The sequence below is a fragment of the Rhinolophus hipposideros genome (assembly GCF_964194185.1).
Source record: "Rhinolophus hipposideros genome assembly, chromosome: 4".
NCBI classification, from domain to species: Eukaryota; Metazoa; Chordata; class Mammalia; order Chiroptera; family Rhinolophidae; genus Rhinolophus; species Rhinolophus hipposideros.
The window spans coordinates 5,007,461-5,028,676 of NC_138050.1; the positions used below are offsets into that span (position 1 = coordinate 5,007,461).

At 39.8% G+C, this 21,216-nt stretch overlaps 1 protein-coding gene across 9 annotated transcripts in view; it reads left to right on the plus strand.

Annotated features, from left to right (window-relative positions):
- KATNAL1 (katanin catalytic subunit A1 like 1) overlaps nt 1-21,216 on the plus strand; it is an 80,521-nt gene that overhangs the window by 35,391 nt on the left and 23,914 nt on the right. For all 9 annotated transcript variants that reach the window (XM_081047094.1, XM_081047102.1, XM_081047099.1 and 6 more), the window contains 3 exons: nt 7,846-8,014; nt 18,617-18,744; nt 19,121-19,226. In XM_081047094.1, coding sequence (XP_080903220.1) covers nt 7,846-8,014; nt 18,617-18,744; nt 19,121-19,226 — 403 coding nt within the window. The remainder of the gene's footprint in view (nt 1-7,845; nt 8,015-18,616; nt 18,745-19,120; nt 19,227-21,216) is intronic.

A 21,216-nucleotide genomic window follows, 5' to 3' on the forward strand; every position in this document is an offset into this window, starting at 1 on the left:
AAAAGTTCTAAAGTTCTTCTGAGAACTGGAACTTATTCAAGATTAAATTCTGTGAAGTCACGTGATTTATGAAGGAGGCACCACTACAATTCAATAGGGAAAGGTGGGTCTTATCAGTAAATGCTTCTGGGTTAATAGGATAGCCATCTGGGAAAAATCTTGAACCCCCCTACTTCACACCATATAGAAAAATTAATTTGAAATTGATCACTACCTAAAATGTAAAACGTAAAATAAATGTTCCAGAAGATAACATGGAAGGATATCGTCATGATTAATATAAGACCCATTCTTACTTTACATTAATATGACTGGATCTGATATGAAATGATATGATATAATATAATATAATATAATATAATATAATATAATATAATATAGATAATATAATACCGGGTATTATATTAATTTTTGCTCCAAAAGATGCATTAGAGCTGATTGTCCGGCTAGGTCTTATTTTCAGGGAAACATGGTATGTACACAGATTTTTCAGACATAATGCTGTTGCACACTTAATAGACTATAGTATAGTGTAAACATAACTTTTATATGTACTGGAAAGTAAAAAATTCCATGTGACTCGCTTTATTGCGGTATTAACTGTATTGTAATAGCCTGGAATCAAACCTGCAGTATCTCCAAGGTCTGCCTGGAAAGAATGACAATTAGTAGTAAATCATTAAGAAATAAGTCAGACAATCCGATTGGGGAACCTGAAGGGGGGCAAATGGACTAAAGACTAGAATATATCCTCTACAAAAGAAGGTATTTACATGGGCAATAAGCATATTGTTGAAAAGGTGCTCACATCCATAGTCATTCAGAAAAGGCAAAGTAAAACCACACTGAGGTCCCACTGCACCCCCACCAGCGTGGCTAGGATGGAGCAAGCGGCACTTCGACATTGCTGATGGGAGTGTGAAATGGCATCACCACTTGAAAGCTGGCTATATATACGAAAGTTAATCTTCTATAGACCCTGTGACCCAGCAATTCCATTCCTGGGTGCATCCTCCAAAGAAATGAGTTCATCGAAGCTTTAATAATAACCTCAAACAGAAAACAACTCATGTCCTTTGACAGTAGGGTAGATAAGTTGTAGTATATTGATGCAATACAATACTACGTAGCAATGAAGAAAGATAAACTAATGCTATACGAAGTCTGACAATTACGTTTGTCCTAGAAAAAGTGCTACGCACCTCATTGCTGAATATCACTACGGTCACCTTCGAAGTCCTCCCCTTGGGAAGCTATGCACCAATGCCAGTGCCTGGTCCACCCTTCAAAGCAATTTTGGAACTCTTTTTCTGGAATGGCCATTAGAGCTGTCGTCGTATTACCCTTGTCCTGAATGTCATCAAAATGTTTTCCTTTATTTTCGGGTAAAGAAAGAAGTCATTGGGGGCCAGATCAAGTGAGTAGGGAGGGTGTTCCAATACAGTTATTTGTTTACTGGCTAAAAACTCCCTCACAGACAGTGCCGTGTGAGCTGGTGCATTGTCGTGATGCAAGAGCCATGAATTGTTGGTGAACAGTGCAGGTCGTTTTCGTCTAACTTTTTCATGCAGCCTTTTCAGCACTTCCAAATAGTAAACTTGGTAAACTGTCCAGTTGGTACAAATTCATAATGAATAATCCCCCTGATAGCAAAAAAGGTTAGCAACATCGTTTTGACTCTTGATTTGGACTGACAGAACTTTTTGGTCCTGGAGAACTGGCTGACTTCCATTGTGCACTTTGATGCTTTGTTTCAGGGTCATATTGGTACACCCATGTTTTATCATCAGTGATAACATGGCCCAAAACATCATCTTGCTTCTCTAAATGGTCTTGGCAAACTTCGGCTCTTCTTTGCTTTTGTTTTCGGAACCATTTTTACACACACCTTTCTCTGCCAAGATTTTTGTTAAGATTTTCCTAACTGTTTCTCTATTGTTGTTTACTTGGTCTGCTATACTTCTCAGAGTCAGCTGACGATTTGATGCACAGTTCGCTGAACTTTTGCATTCACTGTTTTCATCAGTTCTGCTCCTTACTGGCCTCCCTGACCGCTCTTTATCAGTGATGTGTACTCTCCCCTCAGAAAAACGTTTAATCCGTTTGTATACTGCCATTTTCTTCATGGCATTATCGCCAGAAACTTGGACTAACATGTCCCTGATTTCACTTCTACTCTTGCCAAGTTTAACAAGAAATTTAATGTTTGTTGCTCTAATTCAAGCTCAGACATGCTCGCGATGGCACACAAAAACACGCAACAACAATGACGAACGCCACTCAGCAGGACACCACCACATGTCGACACGAACACAGCTGTGAGACACTGATATACAAGGTTATGAGACCTTTTTTCAATGATTTCAATTTTAATTACCTTGAAACAACATAATTTAGTATCAAGTGTTTAAACATCCATTATAATTGCTAAACTGAAATCAGCATTATTTATATCTGATCAGCTATACCAAACACTTCGATTTTTCTCTTGAAAAACGGCAGTAGAAATCCCAAAGAATAAGGGAGAGACTGCTATTAAAGGTCATGTTTACTAATCTAGCACCATAATTGCAGTCTTAGGACCTCTCAAGTGGCTGGAAGGAGGAAGGGAAGAGATGAGGATGTTAGAAAAGTTAGGATAGTTCTTAACTTGTGGCCCCCCTTTGTGCTCTTAAGGCAACACAGGGTCTGAGACTGGAAAGCAACACAAAGCTTTTGTTTCGGATGGCAAAGGAGGCCCTGGAGAAGTGCAGACTCAGTGTACGGGCATCCTGGAGGCAGTGCTGGAGGTGGCCTCATGAGCTCAGGGGTCTCTTCTTGGCATCCAAATCCTTTTTAACTTCTTCAAGTGTTTAGCCAGGTCTGGTATGTCACAATTCTGAGCCAGATGCATTCCAACCAGGTCGCCAAAAGTAAATCCAAGCAGGAACTGGAGCATGATGTCGGCGAGGGAGCGAAGGGCGGTAGAAGCTCCTGGGCCGTTCCTACCCAGCCTCCTCAGGAGCCAGGGGCAGAACCCCCTGTCGGCTTCCGGGTCACCAAGGTTATGAAACCTTCCCAAGCTGTTCGTACAGTGCTGCCAGTGGAAGCACACAGTGGCAAGTTCGCGAATGTAATTGTCAGACCTTGTATGCAGGAACAGATGAATTTTACAGGTAATGCTGAAACAAACCAGAGTGTGTACTATAAGATAACATTTATGTGAAACTACAAAGGGCAAACTTAATCTATGATAGTAAGGTCAGAATAGTGGTTATCTTTAGGGGCTGATAATTGTCTAAGAGGGACTGTGAAAAGCTTTCTGGGATATTGGGAAATGTTCCATCTTGATCAATTTGTGATTATATAGTACAAAAATGTATTGAGTTGAATACTTACTATCTGCATTTTACTGTATCTATCTATCTATATATATCAATGAAATATAGATTTAAAAGTTCTGTGAAGTATTATCATCTCCATTTACAGAGGAAAAAACTGAGGCTTGTAGGTGTTTAGTGATAATGCTCAGATAATCAGTAATTGGGGAACCTGGGCGTGAAAAGACACCCAGATTTTAGGAGTGTCAATCTGATGCTGACTCCAGCTCTCCATGCTGTTTCTCTATGAAGGTACTTAGGAATAGTGCTTGCAGCATTACAACATTTTTATGTCAGTATAACATCCAACATAGTTCTTGTACTTATTAGGTAAACCATAAATATATACTGATTTGAAAAGATAGCAGTTATATATTTGATAGAGTGGACACTAAAATTCTTAAATCATTAATGTTTAATTTCAGATGATAGGTCCTTTAATTTCTATTTAAATTTTGGTTTTTTGACCCTTCATTTCTTACCAAATAATTTCTCTTGGAGTCAGAAGTCTAGTATATTTATTTACTCCAAGTTCTTATAGTAAAAATATCAGTGTGAATTCTTGGAACTTACATTTCTTATCTTTTTATTAGCTATGGAGAGATGTTTTCCTGTTTATGTAATTCTGGAGTTACATAGATTAATACAGAGGGTGCCAAAAAATGTACACACATTTTAAGAAAGGTAAAATACTGTATTAAAATTGTAATATAATGAATGACGCTAGCATGCATTTGATTAACACCATCTTTTGAGCCAACGTCATACTACACATTGCTACGTAATTTAATTCAACTTCAAAAAGTAATACATAGATAACATCTCTTAAAACGTGTACATTTTTTGGCACCCCTGGTATAGTGGCAAAGTAAGATTATTTTTCTTTCTTTTCTAGGAATTAACTTTAATCTGGTTTGTGTTCTTAGACATATAGAGAACGTGTTCCAAATTACTTATTCTTATGCCAGAATTCTAACAGTGTATGAACAAATAGATATAAACAAATAATTTAGAGTAATCATTAAGCAGAAAGCTAGAAGAAATAGAGAGCTCAGTAGGTGGGACTCTTAGAAAGAAGCTTATATAGCAGCAATTAGAGAAAACTGATCAATCTTAGACCCTCTTAATATGGCGTGGAATGGAGGCATCGTCAAAAGGCCCCTCTCCCTTTGACTTCTGGGATTGTAGAGGAGCAGTGCCATGACCTAGTCCTATTTTTGTAGCCCTGTCTCTCATGGAGATTTGCCAGGCAGTGATGCAGTGGGTTCAACTGAGGATGTGTACTCCGAGCCCACGTCACTGGAAATGTGTGTTTCTAGAATATGCCAAAAACTTGGTAGTGACCCTATAATTTCATTTTTAGGTGCTCAGATTTCTTAATTAGTGATGTTATGGTATCATACTTAAAGTTTTATTAACTACTGAGTAGATGATATAAATAATTAAAACTTGTATAAGGCATCAAGAATCACAAAACGGTAGCATCTGTGCACTGAGCACAGAGTTCAGGATAAAGGACATTACTGATGCCATTAAAGTCCCCGTGAGCTAGCTCCTCCCTCCCCTTTCAGGGTTCCACACGGTCCTGAATTTGGGTTTACCCTTCCCCTGCCTTCTTTATACTTCTAGTACATACATTTGTACCCCCAAAGAGTGCCCTGTTTTGCTTGGAATCACACTGTATGTGTTCTCTGAACTCACACTTTCACTCGCCACGATGGTTCTGAGACGTCGTCATGACATGTAGCTGCGGTGTCCTGTTGTGTGAATGTACAGTAATTCACATGCCTGTGCTGATACTGGACGTTTGCGTTGTTCCCAGGTGTTTGCTGTTAGAAACAATGCGGATAAGAACGTCTACATACAACATTAACCTTTACCAGTACAGTTTAGAAAGAGGAAGTATTGGATTTTGGAGGAAGTCGGGCTTGTTTGCATATGATAGAATAAGACCTATTTCTTCCCATTCTTAGAGGGAAATGTCCTCAAATAGGAGAGCTAAGCACAGTGTAGACGTTCTGGTCTTTCACCTGCGTTTCTACCAGCTGTTCTCTGTAGTTGAAGTAGTGAAGCTAGTCCCGTGACCGTTAGGACAGAAGTTGATGATGCCGTGTAACCCTCTAAAGTCTCTTTAAACAGCCAGCCAAGCGGCCTTGAGATGCATTTCTCCACAGCCTGGAAGCTGTCGCCGAGTCCCTGATTGAAGCATGGCTCTGTGCATTGATGCATTCGTGGAGGACAGACTGAGGGATGCCCTTTGGGAGGCTGACAGAGTCTGTCACAAGTCTAACAGCCAGCTGCAGTGAGACGGAACTGAGGACGTGCAGAGCAAGGCACCCTTTCTGTGAGACGTGGGCTGCCCACAGATGGCACGTCCGGCTGGAGCAGCTCACTCCCCCCGGTTAGGAGCTGTCAGAGTACTGAGTGGCAGGGAGAGTCAGTGGCAGGAAACACGCATGCAGCCTGTGCACGAGCCTTGGAGTACGTCTCTGAACACAGCTCTGCTGAGCTGGCTGTGTGCTCAGTGGATTGCGCAGGTCTCTCCAGCAGCCCTTAGCGAGCGCTGAGGTAGGGCGCGGGGGCACATGCCCGTGGGCACAGGACCCACTGCCCCTCACCCCTGAGCACCCAGGCAGGGCGGGAAGCCTGCCCACAGCTCTGGGGTGCACCACATAGCCAGGCCTGCTGGTGGGCAAAGCTTCCAGCTGGCTGTGCCTCGGGGAGCAAGGCCACAAATATGACACTAGCAGGCGCAGCCGCTGACAGAAGGCACACTTGGTGTGTGTTCAGTGTGGAAGGGATTGTCATGTCATTATTGGCTTTGGCCGTACCTGTGAATCGGATTCAGGCAAAACGTATATACATACACAGATATATTAAATAATCCACTGACATACTAGGAATAGAACAATGCAACATTTTTAGTTTTTTATTCACCAGTCTCATTACATTTTTGTTTTATTGGCAGAATGCTTAAAAGACTAATAATGCACTAGAACCAATAATATAATACCTTTAAATTTGAAAATACCCTAGTTTACACCATTTTAAAATAGCCAGTTTACACCATTTTCTAGTTCCTTCTCTGGATTTCTTTCACTAGATTGCTTATTCATCTTTGGCTCTTCTGAGGGCCTATTCATCTTTGGCTCTTCTGAGGGCCTGGCATAGTAGACTGTATGCTTCCTAATGGGTGTTCAGTACATAACTGCTTAACGGGGCTGAACTCCAAGGGTTCAGATGTCAGTGCGGGAGCCTAATAGACAGGCATACAGTTTCCACCAGCCTCTCTTGTAGCAGGTTCATGTAGTGGTCTAATTCCAACAAGCTGAAGATGCTCTGTTAGACCTGCAATATACTGTTGTGTTTTTTTTTTTTTTTTTTAAACTTTTTTACCTCGAGTTTGCAGCCTTCCTGGCTTTTTATCCATACATGTGCTATTTTTTCTGAAGCTCCATTATGTGTTAATTGAATTGAAAGCATAAAGCTGGAGGGGTGGCCAGATGGTTCAGTTGGTTACAGCGTGAGCTCTGAGCAACAGGGTTGCTGGTTCGATTCCCACATGGGCCAGTGAGCTGCACCCTCCACAACTAGACTGAAGACAACGAGTTGCGTTGAAGACAACGAGCTGCCGCTGAGCTCCTGGAGGGGCAGCTGGATGGCTCAGTTGGTTAGAGCGCGAGCTCTCAACAACAAGGTTGTGGGTTCAATTCCCAGATGGGATGGGTGGTTCTGCCCCCTGCAACTAAGATTGAAAACGGCAACTGGACTTGGAGCTGAGATGCGCCCTCCATAACTAGACGGAAGGACAACGAGCTGTTGCTGAGCTTCTGGAGGGGTGGCTGGACGACTCAGTTGGTTAGAGCGCGAGCTCCCAACAACAAGATTGCCGGTTCGATTCCCTCCATGGGATAGTGGGCTGTGCTGTCTGCAACCAAAGATTGAAAACGGCGACTGGACTTGGAGCTGAGCTGCGCCCTCCACAACTAGATTGAAGGACAATGACTTGACTTGGAGCTGATGGGTCCTGGAAAAACACACTGTTACCCAATAAAAAAAAGTAGTAAGCTGTGCCAGGAGACATACTCGTATTTTGAATTCTTGTTCTTTCAGCTTTTAATGTTTTTTTTTTTTTTTTTTAAGTTACCCTTGGTTTAGGACAGTAATGGATAATGTCATTGACTTTCCATTACACTGTTAAGATAACTAGATGGGAATAGTCTGTGTTGCCCTCTATTGGTGATTAATAGTTATTTTTGACAAAATAATTGCTGCTGTATGTGTCTTATGTGTATATAATAATAGTGTCAACCAATATATTTTATAGAAACGCGCTTTTTAAAACTGACCTAATAGTTATGGCCATGAATTGGCAAAAGGGGGAAAATGGAGATTTTGGCCTTTCTGACTTAATCATTTTATTGACTAAGTAGTACAGAAATCCTTTTGCCTTTGATTACATTTTCTTTTTCTTTTTCCTTGTTAGAGCTCCACCTCAGATCAGGCGTCCCAACCGAGAAGTAAGACCTCTGAGGAAAGAAATGCCAGGAGCGGGAGCCCGGGGGCCTGTGGGCCGAGCACATCCCATATCGAAGAGTGAAAAACCCTCCACAAGTAGAGACAAGGACTGTAGAGCGCGAGGGAGAGATGACAAGGCAAGACTCTCTGTGGAACCCACTCACTTGATGCCCATGACTTTTGTGCATAGTATCGTTTTGTTGCCTTTTCAGAGAACCTTGGTTTTGATACAGAAGAGATTTTTTTACCAGTCTGAATTAAAAACCTAAGTAGTCTTTGTACTTTGAAGGCCATCCTGCAATGCCAGTAACCGCAGAGGTAGATTGAACACACACACACACACACTCACACACACTTAGTAAAATGGATCTTTTGTAGAAATATTCAAAATGAAATTTTAAAACTTAGAAAAATATATTTTAACAATAATTCTGAATTAAAATGAACAATAAGCGAAAACATAATTGTAGGGGAAAGACTTATAAAGAAGTAGATGTATATATTCACAGAATAAGATTATGGATATAATTCACTGCTGCTAAAAACAAAACAAATTCCGATTTAACTGTACATTTTAGAACAAGGTTTTTTGTCTTTGAGGAGCAAACCTTCCTTGGTTAGGGTTCACTGTATACATTTACTTTACCTGGGAAATTGATCTGTGAATAAACGTAGTACTGGGTGGAAATTCTGAACTGCCCTTTAGATTGACTTTAGAAAGGTGGGCTGAAGATAACCTTACAGAGTGAGGAGCAAACCAGGATGATCTGACACATCTTTTAGCCTTAATTTTAATGAAAGGACGAAAATAAATTTTGAGTGATAGCATTTCCCATTCTCATTGTGATGTCATAAATGAATTATGATATTATTTAATTGCCACAAAGAAGTTTTATTTTACTAGCGAGGGGTTCAGAATGTGTAATCACATTTATGCCATGATATTTATAATGAAAATCTAACCAGTAGCAAAGTGGTTATCCTTCAAAATGATATACTAAATTTGAATATTTTTACTATATATAATTTTTTTAAATTATTTTTTTCAGTTACAGTTGACATTCAGTATTTTATATTAGTTTCAGATGTACAGCATAGTGGTTAGACATTTATGTACTTCATGCAGTGATTTCCCCAATTAGTCTAGTACACCCCACACTATACATAGTTGTTGCAACACTAGTGACTGTATTATTTCTGGGCTCTCATTCTGTTCCATTCATCTCTGTGTTTGTTTCTATGCCAGTACCATGCCGTTTTGATTATTATGGCCTTGTAGTATATTTTGATATCAGATAGCGTGATACCTCCAGCTTTGTTCTTCTTTCTTAGGGTTGCTGGGGCCATTTGGAGTCTTTTGTGGTTCCATACAAATTTTAAGATTATTTGTTCTAGTTCTGTGAAAAATGCCATTGGTATTTTGATAGGGATTTTATTGAATGTATAGATTGCTTTGGGTAGTATGGACATTTTGAGGATATTAATCTTCCTATCAATGAGCATGGTATATGCTTCCATTTATTTGTATCTTCAGTTTCTTTCTTCAGTGTCTTATAGTTTTCTGAGTACAGGTCTTTTACCTCCTTGGTTAAATTTATTCCTAGGTGTATTGTTTTTTCTGATGTAATTGTAAATGAGATTGTTTTACTAATTTCTCTTTCTGACAGTTCATTATTGGTGTATAAAAATGCAACTGATTTCTGCATATCAATTTTGTATCCTCCTACTTTACTGAATTCATTTATCAGTTCTAATAGTTTTTTGGTGAACTCTTTTGGGTTCTCTATATGTAGTATCATGTCATTTGTAAATAATGACAGTTTTACTTCTTCCTTTCCAATTGGGATGCCTTTTACTTCTTTTCCTTGTCTGACTGCTGTGGCTAGGACTTCCAGTAGGATTGTATGTTGAATAAAAGTGGTGAAAGTAGACATCCTTGTCTTGTTCCTGAACTTAAGGAGAACGCTTTTAGATTTACCCTGCTGAGTATGAGGTTAGCTGTGGGTTTGTCTTGTGTGGCCTTTATTGTGTTGAGGTATGTTTCCTCTATTCTCACTTTGCTGAGTTTTTATCATAAATAGATGCTAGATTTTGTCAGATGTTTTCCTTCTTCTATTGATATGATCATAAGATTTTTATCTTTCATTTTGTTTATGTGGTGTATGATGTTAATTGATTTGCAAATATTGAACCAACCTTGCATACCAGGAATAAGTCCCACTTGGTCATGGTGTATGATCTTTTTAATGTATTGCTGAATTCAGTTTGCTAATATTTGTTTAGGATTTTTGCATCTATGTTCATCAGGGATTTTGGCTTATCATTTTCGTTTTTTTTGTAATGTCTTTGTCTGGGTTTGGAATCAGGGTAATGATGACCTCTTAAAAAATCAGCTCCGGAGCCTTCCCTTCTCTTGAACCTTTTGGAATAATTTGAGAAGGATGGATGTTAATTATTCTTTGAATGTTTGGTAAAATTCACCTGTTATATAATTTTAATCAGTCGCTAAGGACTCTACACAGCCCAACTCTTAGGGATTTTGGATGTTTAGACCGATATAGAATAAAACTGATATTTTCTGAGTATTTATTACATAGATTCAAGACATACTCGATCTCTTTTTTTACCTCATTAGGACACTGAAAATGAATTAGATATTTTTATGTTTGTTATTTGTTGGAGCTCTTATACCATAAAACAGTGAGTGATTTCATCTCAGATTCTTTTTCGTGAGTGAACGGTGTTAATAAATAAATAAGTTTTCCTGCTGATAGAATTGAACTGGTTCTCCCCCCTTATCAAAAGCCACCTAATGGATACATAAAAAATTTGTATTTTAGGTATCATCTTTGTTTCTTCCTCTGTTCTTCATTTTTGTTCAGCTGACCTTGGTTTTCGTTTTAGAGAATAAAAGTAGGGGCCAAAGTCTGTCCCTCACTCTGCTAGTAGCTTTTAGGGCAACTTTTAGAACTGGGTGAGGCACTTTTCATTTTCACCTTAATTTCATACAACACAAGAGCAGAATGCTTTGGTGGAGGTCTGTTGGGTGCTTCCCTGCTGGGCACCGTTCAGAGTGATTAGACAGTCATTCCTGAAACAGCTGCATGAGGGTAGATAACTGAGATAGAGAGAACTTAAGTACCTTGCTCGAGGTCATAGAATAAGAAGTGGAGCTTGGAGTGGAATTTGTGAAGTCACAGGTCTTTTTTCCTCTTCTTCTTCTTTTTTTTTTTTTTAAGGATTTTTCATATTATGTAGCAACCCTCCCAAACTAGATTAAAAATCTGGATTGGATTTGAAAAGAGTCCCAGAACAATTAAGGAAATGTTGATTTTAAAATGTGATTCTTAAGCAAAGAACAAAAAAAATCAGGCAGCATTTGTTGAATGTCACATCAATTTTTCTGGAGATCATAAATTGTTTTTCCATTAAAAAGTTCCAAATAATTTTCTAAATCTTAGCTATTTTTTTCATAGACATGTAAGTACTCAGAATGTCACTGGAAAGTAAGCCCTTTATTGTAAAAACAAAACAGAACTTTACAGTTGTTTGAAGATAAAAGATATTTTTTGAGTCACTTTGGAAACAAAGGACTGCAATTTTTTAAAAAAAACTTACGGAAACTTCATTAGAATTTGAAAGATGTACTTGGTTCAGTTATGATTATTATAACTACTCAAATACTCATTAGAATACTAGACTCCCTAAAAATCTCTGAGGGCTGTGATACGGTTTGAGGCAATTCAGGTGAAAGTGACAGATACCCACTGCCATTGAAAGCTAATTTGAAAATGAATATTGGAAGAGTCCTCAGAGATATTTGTAGTCCCCAGTGTTGTTGGTTTTTAAAAATCAGTTTTGTGTGTGCTGCAGCCAGCTTTAAAAAAAAATTTAAAAATGAGGTAGAATACACCAGAAAATTCAGAGTGCGTTGCCCGTAATAAGGACAGTATTATTTTGAGAAAAAAATTAGTTATGTGAATATATAAGAATGCAGCTACATAATTATCTGCTTGTATGTACTAGCTCATGATATAAAATAAATGTATTACTTTGTGTCATGGTCCAACGTCTGAAAGTTGCTGCTGTACTCCATCCACTTAATTTTGTAGATGAAAAAAAGGTGAGGGCAGGAAATTACAGATCTTGTCCAAGATCCTTGGTATTTTGGATTTTTAGCTTGGTGTTGTGAACTGTGTGATGGAGCAACAAATGGTACTGCTTCCTGGACCCTGGACCAGGCCCTTACTGAAGCTTTTTACGTATATTGGCTCATTTAATTCCCATACATTTCTGTGACTCAGCATTGTTTTCCCTGTCTTACGTATGGAGAAATCATAACGGTACCGGTCAAAATGGAAGTAGGTGATGGAAACTGGATTTAAACTCTAACTCTGATACCAGAGCTTTTAATCATTAAGTGATACAGCCTCTTCTTTAAAAAGACTTGTATCTTATTTTAATGTATCACAAATACTTACTTCTGATATGAGTACCAGTTTACTTTCTGAGAGTGATTAAATTTTTCCTTCTTGTTTTAAACTGGTGGCAGGCTTCCACGTAAGGCCCAGCCTTAAAAATACTGGTTTTCAATAAGTAAGAATCACTTTGTATAGTGATGTTTTTCTGTCCTTCCAGCTTTCCTCTCTGATGTCCCCAGAGTTGTCATGGGCCAGTGACCCCACTTACTTAAACACACGTCTTTTAATAAGTGAATACTTTGTGTAAGTCACACTTCCAGGTTGTCTGAATACAAACTTTAAAAAAGTGTGACTCCTGACCTCAAGTTAATTGTTTTCTTATTGATGAGAGGGAGTCAGATGAATAAATTAACTTTTACAGCTATATTTTTCAGTCTTACTTGAATGTATCTGAGAAAATTGGATATATTATTATTTTACAAGGCTAGAGTCAGTATAGAAATGTACGTAGAAATAACTAATCGTATTTTTTATTTAGAAAGGATAGTCTAAATATAAATTATTAGGTAGCAGAAGAAATGTTTTTGTATTATTACCAAAAATAAATTTAATCCAATCAACTCTGATTCTCAAGTATTTTTAAGACTATGGCTTTATGATTAATCAACTCTTAGTGAAATGAGCAGTGCGTCCATTCTGATCTTACGATTAAAACTGTATATGCTTTTAAATATAATTCAGACTTAAGTATGGTAAGTTATATTATTAAACTGACAGGACTTCATTTCACTGAATTGCATACGACAAATGGCCATTTTTGAAAACTTTCTTCTCATGATGGAGTAGGTCTAGGAATGTCTGAAATGGAGGTACGTTGTAAACTGGATTGGAATATTTTTCTCAGAGCTGTTGACTGATGATTATATACATGAACAGTGACCTCAAAAAAGTTTTTTTAAAAAAAAAAGTTTTTTTATTGAAGGAAAGTGCACAAATTATAAGGGTACTACTTGAGGAATGATCATCTAACCATCTGTGGACTGGTCAATGTTTAATAACGGTTTTTCCAGGGTAAAAGTGTGTGTGTGTCTGCAAACACACATACGCAATCGCACACACAGTTATTCTAAATCTGACTGGTACGAAGGATGTGTAGCACCTAACTTACAAACACTACAATGTCCAGGACCCTCGGTTGTAAAGGTTCGAGTCCACGGGCTGTCAAACAGTGCTTCTAATGGGGCTGCAGTGCACAGATGAACATGGATGGAGCTCTGACATGAGTGGTGGTTGGGATTTTATTTTCCTTAATGAGAAAGATGAAAGTAACACCAGAAACATGTTGGAGCTTCACTCATTCACAATGTTGATGAATCAGATAATAATTGTCAAATACTGGAAAACTGTTTCCTTAATTTTTTTGTGCTATATACAATGTAACAATGATGGAAGTGAGACACTTTTACATTTTATCTGCATTATTAACATTTTCCTTATTACTTTCTTGAGTCTAGACAGTTAACAAAACAATAAATCAAGCCCTGATTTGTAGCATTTGCTGATTTCTGCTGTGAGCGATTTCAGGCTGCCCACGTGATGTCACTGGTCTGTCGAGGTGATGGGGGGATAGCCTACTGTTCTGTAGTGTCTCCTCTGTAATGCTACGACAGATGGAAGTAACCTCGTGTATAGGTAGTAGTTAAACAGTGAGAAGTGAGGGCTTCTGAGTATTTAGCACCTTAGTTTTTGATATTCTAAATTTGTGTAATTTACTTTTCATTAATGGCTGTGTTTTGCAGCTGGCTCACAGAACTGAAAATTGAATACTCAGCTCTTGCAAACCAGTAAGAGTCAGCTTCAGCACACCAGTGCATGTAACCCCCGTAGCACCGTGTAATCACATCACTGTCATGCGGGGGTCAGGGACAGAGCACCTAGCTCCTCAGAAACCATGTGCAGGATCCCTCCTGATCCCTGCTACCTTTTGCCCAAAGGTGACCACTTTCCTGATTTCTGATACCATGTATTAGTAATGCCCGGTTTGAAGCCTGTGTACAGTAAGTAATTTTCTTTGGCTGTTTTTGCTCAACATACATTGATGCAATTCCTCTGTGCTGTTGCATACGTCTGAAGTTTATTTTCATTAATATGCAGTGTTATGCCACAGCTATATCTGCTTCACTGTTAATGATATTGGATGGCTTTTCGTTTGGAACTATTATTAGTAATGGTGCTTTGGATAGTTTTATAGTTTTCCTTGGGTATATATGTGTGAGTGTTTCTAGTGAGCATATACCTAGGAGTGGAGTTAGATGGGTCGTGGGATATGCGCATGTTGATAACACCAAATAGTTTTGCCAGGCGATCTTACCTGCAGAGCATGACACTTCTGGGTGTGTCACATTTTCACCAACACTTGATGTTGTCTGTCTCCTGTGGGGGGGTAATCATATCTCATTGTGATTTTACCAGCATATCAACCATTCTTGTGTATTTACCTGATAACTTGGGAGGTCGAAAGTTCTTTCATAGGTTTATTGGTGGTTTATATTACCAGTGGCTTGTTCTTAAGAAATGTCTTGTTCTGTCTTTTGACATTAAATCACTCCGCAAATTCTTTCTCTGGTGGCAGTTAATTTATAGTATTGGTTTTTTATTTTATTTTTTATGTTATTGCAGTAGAGTCTAGTCGTTATTTGCTGTTCTGCCCCTAATTGTTTTACTTATTCATGTGTTATGTACCCTAGTATGAATGTATGCCTCACGAAGGCAGGGAGTTTTGTCTGTTTGGTTCCTAGCTATTCCCCAGTACCTGCCGTGTTTCCCTCAAAATAAGACCTACCCCCAAAATAAGCCCCAGTTAAGATCGTCAGCCAGACGGACACATTTAGTACGATATGACGATGTTCCAGAAGAAGATGACATGACTGTATTTGAATAAATGTAGATTGTTGTACATGAAAAAATAAGCCATCCCCTGACAATACACCCTAATGCATCTTTTGAAGCAAAAATTAATGTGAGACCTGGTCTTATTTTCGGGGAAACATGGTAGAATAATGCCTGCACATAGTAAGTATTCGTAATATTGTTGAAAGAACACTTACGTTGACAAGTATGTGGAATGCTGTGGATTCATTATTATGTCAACGTACATGTATTTTGTGTGAACACTCCATCCAGGGCATAGCCCTGAAATTAGTAAGCACTGTTTTGCATTTATCAACCTGTTTTTCTTTGTAAATTAATAAAGTCTTAGAGTGGGATGCCGCTTAGCGATTCCGTCTGGCTTTCCGTGTGAATGCGTCTCACACTGGGGTAGGAGTAGCTCAAAGTGTGCAAAGTGGTCGGAAGCATTGTTCCAGAGCCAGACTGCCTAGGACCTCTCCGTGTGTCCTTGGACGATTTACGTAACCTCTCTGTGCCTCAGTTTTCTCACTATGGGATGGAAATAGTAAGAGTACTCCCCTCAGTACCGTAAAGATGGTTATGTCCAGTGCCGAGAACAGTGCCTGCCTGGTACAGAGTAAGCCGTACACGAAGTGTCGGCTGTAAGGTAACGGGAAGGTGGGGGAACTAACACAGACACGATGCAGAATCCAGACAAGTTTTTAAAAAAAGAGAAAGGAGATTTCCAAGAAATTTTGCAGGTCCCTTGGGCTATTGAATTCAGGAAACAGATGAGTAACTGGGCAAGTGGGAGGCAGTGGCTTTACCAGAGGTCAGCTGTAATTCGGCTTACACATCCCTGTGACTGTGGGCCAGTCGTTATTACTGATTAGCTGGTAATTCTGATGTTCAGTCGCTCACTGCCTAGAAAGAGAGAACTCCTTTGTTGGACAGAACCCGTTGTAAGAAAATTATTTCTTTTGTTGATACACCTCTTCTGTCGCTTTATATTGATCCTGGTTCTTTGAAGGAAATAGACAAATAGAGGTAAATAGGTCAGTTGGTTGTGTTGTTCCATTAGCCTTTTCTTCTTTAGCTTAAACATCTCTAGTGTCCTTCATCCGCCTGCACGTGACGTGGCTTTACCACCCTGGTCACCTTCTCTGGGTGTAATTCACGTGTCAGTATTTCCCTTGACATTCAGGCCTAAAGCTAGTAACTGGCCACGTTTTGCTTCATCTGCCAATGGGAGAAGGCACACAGTAACATGTAAAAGCTACTCGGATTTTAGACCACGCTGCGCCATTGATTGGCTCTGTAACACGGGGTGAGTCACTAGCTTTAGCGTCATTTTCTCAAATGGAATGATTCCCAATACTGAAAGATCATTAACAAACCATTCTTGATATGGGTAATTTAGATCTTAGTAAAAAGTAATGAGGAAAAAAGTATCAGCCCTCATGCTAAATATCAAAGTCTTGCCAATGTTGACCTTACTGTCACTTAATGTAAAAATCTACGCAAAGGATTCTAAGACCATTTAAGTGACATTGCAGCTAGTATTAATAGTATAAACTGCACAGGTAATAGTGTGTTGGTGAGGTAAGCTTTATTGTCTGAAAAGGAAGTTTCTTTAGGTGTTGTGGCTAATCTAGCTGATTAGCTGTAACCACAGTTACTTATATTCAATATCACTATTCCGGTTATCTGAGTGTTTGTTATGAAGGCTAACTGTCACCCATTTTGTTGATTTCCCAATGTAAGGATATTAATTATGTATTTTCAGTTTTCCTAAATTTTTTTTTTTTTGATTTGAATCTTCTTTGGAGTGCTTCATCTCCACCACTGAGGAATTTTGAGTCATAGGTCCAGGCAGTCAACTGGCTTATTCCCACATGTCCTCTTCTGTGGATGGAGAAGCTTGGCCTTGAGTACGGCAACAGTGTTTATTTCTCTGCTTAGGCTTCTCCCTCCACCCGTCTTTCCACACAGTGGCCAGGAGTCATTTTAAAATGTAAACCAGATCCTGTCATTCCCTGGCTTAACACATTCCAGAACATTCCGCATGTAGTTAGAATAAAATCCAAACCTCTTCCTATGGCCCACAGGGGCCCAGGTGAGCTGCCTTCTGCCCGTCTTTCCACCCTCTTCCTTCTGCTCAATGTCTTTTAGCCACACTGACCTCTCAGTGTTTTCGAGGCATTTCACACAATTATGTGTGTTTAGGGTCTGTTCGCTTGTTACTTGTTTCCCCCACTAGACTAGATGCTCGGTGAGGGCAGACAATGTATTTGATTCACTGATCAAACACCCAGTGCTCAATAAAATGTGCTGGACACAGATGCCCATCTGCTGCTTCTTAAAATCCTACCGTCACTTAGGAAATTGACTGATTTGTTGACCATGTCCCCCATTTATTTTGTAGTACACAGTAGCTGGGGGCTGACGCTTTGGGAGGTCCTTGGCTGTGCCTACTGAAGCAGTCCAGTGGTTGAACTCTCTTTGGCAGCCGAGCACGTTTCATTTAAAGTTCCTCAGAGCTGAGGGAACCTTGGCAGAACCCCACAGAAACTATAACATGTGATTCTTTTTGAAAGCCACCATATTGTTAGATAAGGAATTTGGGGTAAGGAATACTGCTTTAATGGCCTTCATAATTCTATTTAAAAAGGTCCTTTTACCATTGTTGTTACAGTGACTTTATGGTATAGTCCCGGCACCTTTCTAGGAAGAAACTGAACCCTCAGGAGTGCTTACAGCAGCAGGGAAAAAGCTTTGTAAGATGCAGCCCAGACTTCCAGCTTTGGAGGGTGTCACAGGCCGTACACACCTGCTCTGAAGCTTTAAGCTGACTCAACCAGGCATGAGGTGTCAGGTTGTGGGGAGGGCACAGGTTTGGGGAGTCAGAAAGACCTGGGTTAAAGTCTCAGCTCTAACGTTACCAACTTGATTAAGTTACACCAGCCTTTCGGAGTACAGTTCCTTACCTGCAGAAGTAAGAATGATAGCTCCTCTCTGGTAGGCTGTTGTGAGTATTAGATGAGGTAACATATGTGAGACTTCTTGCCATGGAGTAAGTAGGTCCTCAGGAAATGAATTTTCTTTCTTCCTCTGCATTAATACTCTAAATACTCTCTGGTGGTGGGAGGAATCTCCTGCATCCACAAATTCAGACGTATTTTGTAAGGGTCATTTACCTGCAGCTCTCCCCCAAGAATGCAGGTTTGCAGAAGTGTATGTTTAATAAAGTTGGCCAATTCATCTGTTTCTGATGAATTAAATAGGGGAGGATGGCATTTGGGTAATCAGAACACATGATGTTAAAATAATCAAAAATTAATTTTTAAAGGATGAATTGAATATCTTTACAGCTTGATGTTCATTAAAATTTTGTTGTTATCGACCAGTTCTTTTTTTGTCTGTCCCCAGGGAAGGAAAAATATGCAGGATGGTGCAAGTGATGGTGAAATTCCAAAATTTGATGGTGCTGGCTATGACAAGGATTTGGTGGAAGCCCTCGAGAGAGACATCGTCTCCAGGAATCCTAGCATCCATTGGTTAGTGTCCTTTATGTTCCGGAATTAAAGTAGTAGAGAAACAAGTTATAGATTGGCATGGTGTGTCTTCTCTTGTCCTCCGTTAACCTCCTGTTCGTGACTGCAGCCATGATGTGAGTGTGTGGCGGTGACAGGACAGTTGTTCTGTTAGATATAATGACAATACTTTATATGTTAATTTGATGTTGTTAATGGAATAGCATGTCCTGATTAATACCTGTAGTGTTATCTGATCACTGACCAAATTTTATGTGGTAAGAATTAATGTTCTTAATGTAAGAACAATTTCCTAAGTAAGAAACATGACAGGAATTAGTATTGCCTGTCAATCACAGGTGCCCCTGAATAAACATGACACTTTGCTGTTCTTACAAAGGGATGACATCGCAGACCTGGAAGAAGCTAAGAAGTTGCTAAGGGAAGCTGTGGTTCTTCCAATGTGGATGCCTGACTTTTTCAAAGGGATTCGAAGGCCGTGGAAGGTGAGGCTTATTGATATAGGCTTATTGAAAAATGCCACTTGCATCATAATGAAAGATGTGTTTATTAGCACTAACAGCTGCGCCCAGATGCCTGGATTTGAATTTCTGTGGAGCGTGCTGCCTGTGCATGGCCGGATGGGCTTGAAGTGTGGAAGGGGTCTTCCGTCAAGTCACTTTCCTCAGGGTCGCTGAGCTACAGAGGAGTTCTAAGAATTTTCCAGATGTCTGTTTCTGTAAATAAGATGTTAATAAGCAAATTAAATTGTACTAGTATACAGTCTTATAGAATAAGTGACCAGATAAATTCCTTTCTAGAAATTGGCACATTTCTCACTAATTAGTTTGATCACTTCATCTCGACTTGGCATAATTGTCAGACATAATCAGAATGGATGTTTCTCTTTAGCCTGCCCTATCCTTTAGAGCCGGCCCAGGACTAACTCCTCCTGAGTCCAGTGTTTTCATGGTCGCGTATTGAAAAACCCTTCCAACTGCTGCTGCCTGGCCTACCATGGTCTTAGCATAGGCAGTCTTCCTTTCCTCTGACCAGAGGCCGAGATAAAAAGCATGATCTGACTGCCCTTCTGGGTTAGCTGGGAAGCTCTGTTTGCCCCAGGACATCCTCCTGTTTGTTTGCACAAATAGCTGGGGACACCCATGGCATTTCGATTGCCTCTCATGACTTAATAGACTGTTACTGTTACCTAATTTAGGGAATGCATTATATCATACATCCCCCCTTTATTATAACTTCTAAAACAATATTTAAAAGAGAGAATAAGGTCTTAAAATAGGTATTTAAAGGAGTTTAAAATAGCTGGAGTGGTAGGTGTAACCTACCTGTCATGACGAGCCCTGTGAGGTATTAGCAGGAGGGAGATTTGCAAATGTGGAGAGATCACCTTGTCAGCAGTATGGAGGCTGGATTGGCAGTGGGCATAGCTGGAGATAGATGAGGAATCTGATCAGGAGGCTGTTGGATAATCTAGCCAAATGATGAGGACCTGTGCGGAGGCATTTGTTACTTGGCTGCTGACAAGTGGGTGGATTGTGAGGTGGCGGAGAGGTATAAGTGACACCATTATGAGGGAGAGGGAAAAAGTGTGTCTCCCAGGTTCCAGGCTTGGAATGAAGGAGTATGCGGTTACTTTTCTCACCAACTACCCCAAATCAGTCCAAACTTCCCAGGTGAAGGGCAGTTTTCCACAAGACTGCTCTCATTCCATATGCCGGCTGCAAACATGGGGGTCTCATGTTACCGTCACTTCTGACCAGCTGGTATAAATTTGGGCTTCTCACTACCCCCTCAGGTTAGTAATTCTCTAGAATGACTCACAGAACTTAGCAAAGTATTATGCTTAAAATTACAGTTTTATTACAGAAAAAAGGAGGCAATCAGAACTAGCCAAAGGAAGAAATGCATAGGGCGAGGTCTGGGAGGGCGCTGAGAGTGAAGCTGCTGTGGCAATACATAGAGTAGTGCCACCTGGGAAGCTCACCCAGGCTTCAGGGGCCAGTTCTTATTAGTGGTGACTGCATCTTTGCCCCTGCGTCACAATCTGCAGTCCTCCTTCCTGCCCCCACAGGTCCAGTTGGTATCGCTTGGCTCAAATCCCCAACCTTCTAATCACATGGGTGGTTCTTCTAGCAAGCCATCCTGAATCATCTCATTAGCATATATGATGTAGGGGCCCACCACAAGTTACCTCATTAGCATAAAATTTCTGGGCTCAGCAACAAAGACACTCCTGTCACTTGGGAAATTCCAAGGATTTAGAGTCTACTTCCAAGAAAGAGGGGGTGGGGGTTGGAAGGCCAGCCAAATTATTTCTTACATAGGGTACAATGAACCGATACTGGAAATTGAGAAAAGGAGCAGGTTTCAATAGAAACATAATATGTTTAGGTAAATGCTCAGCAGGTAATTGGAAATAGAGGTCTGGAGCTTAGGGTGGAGTTTGAGTTAAAATTGTGAGATATCAGTGGTGGT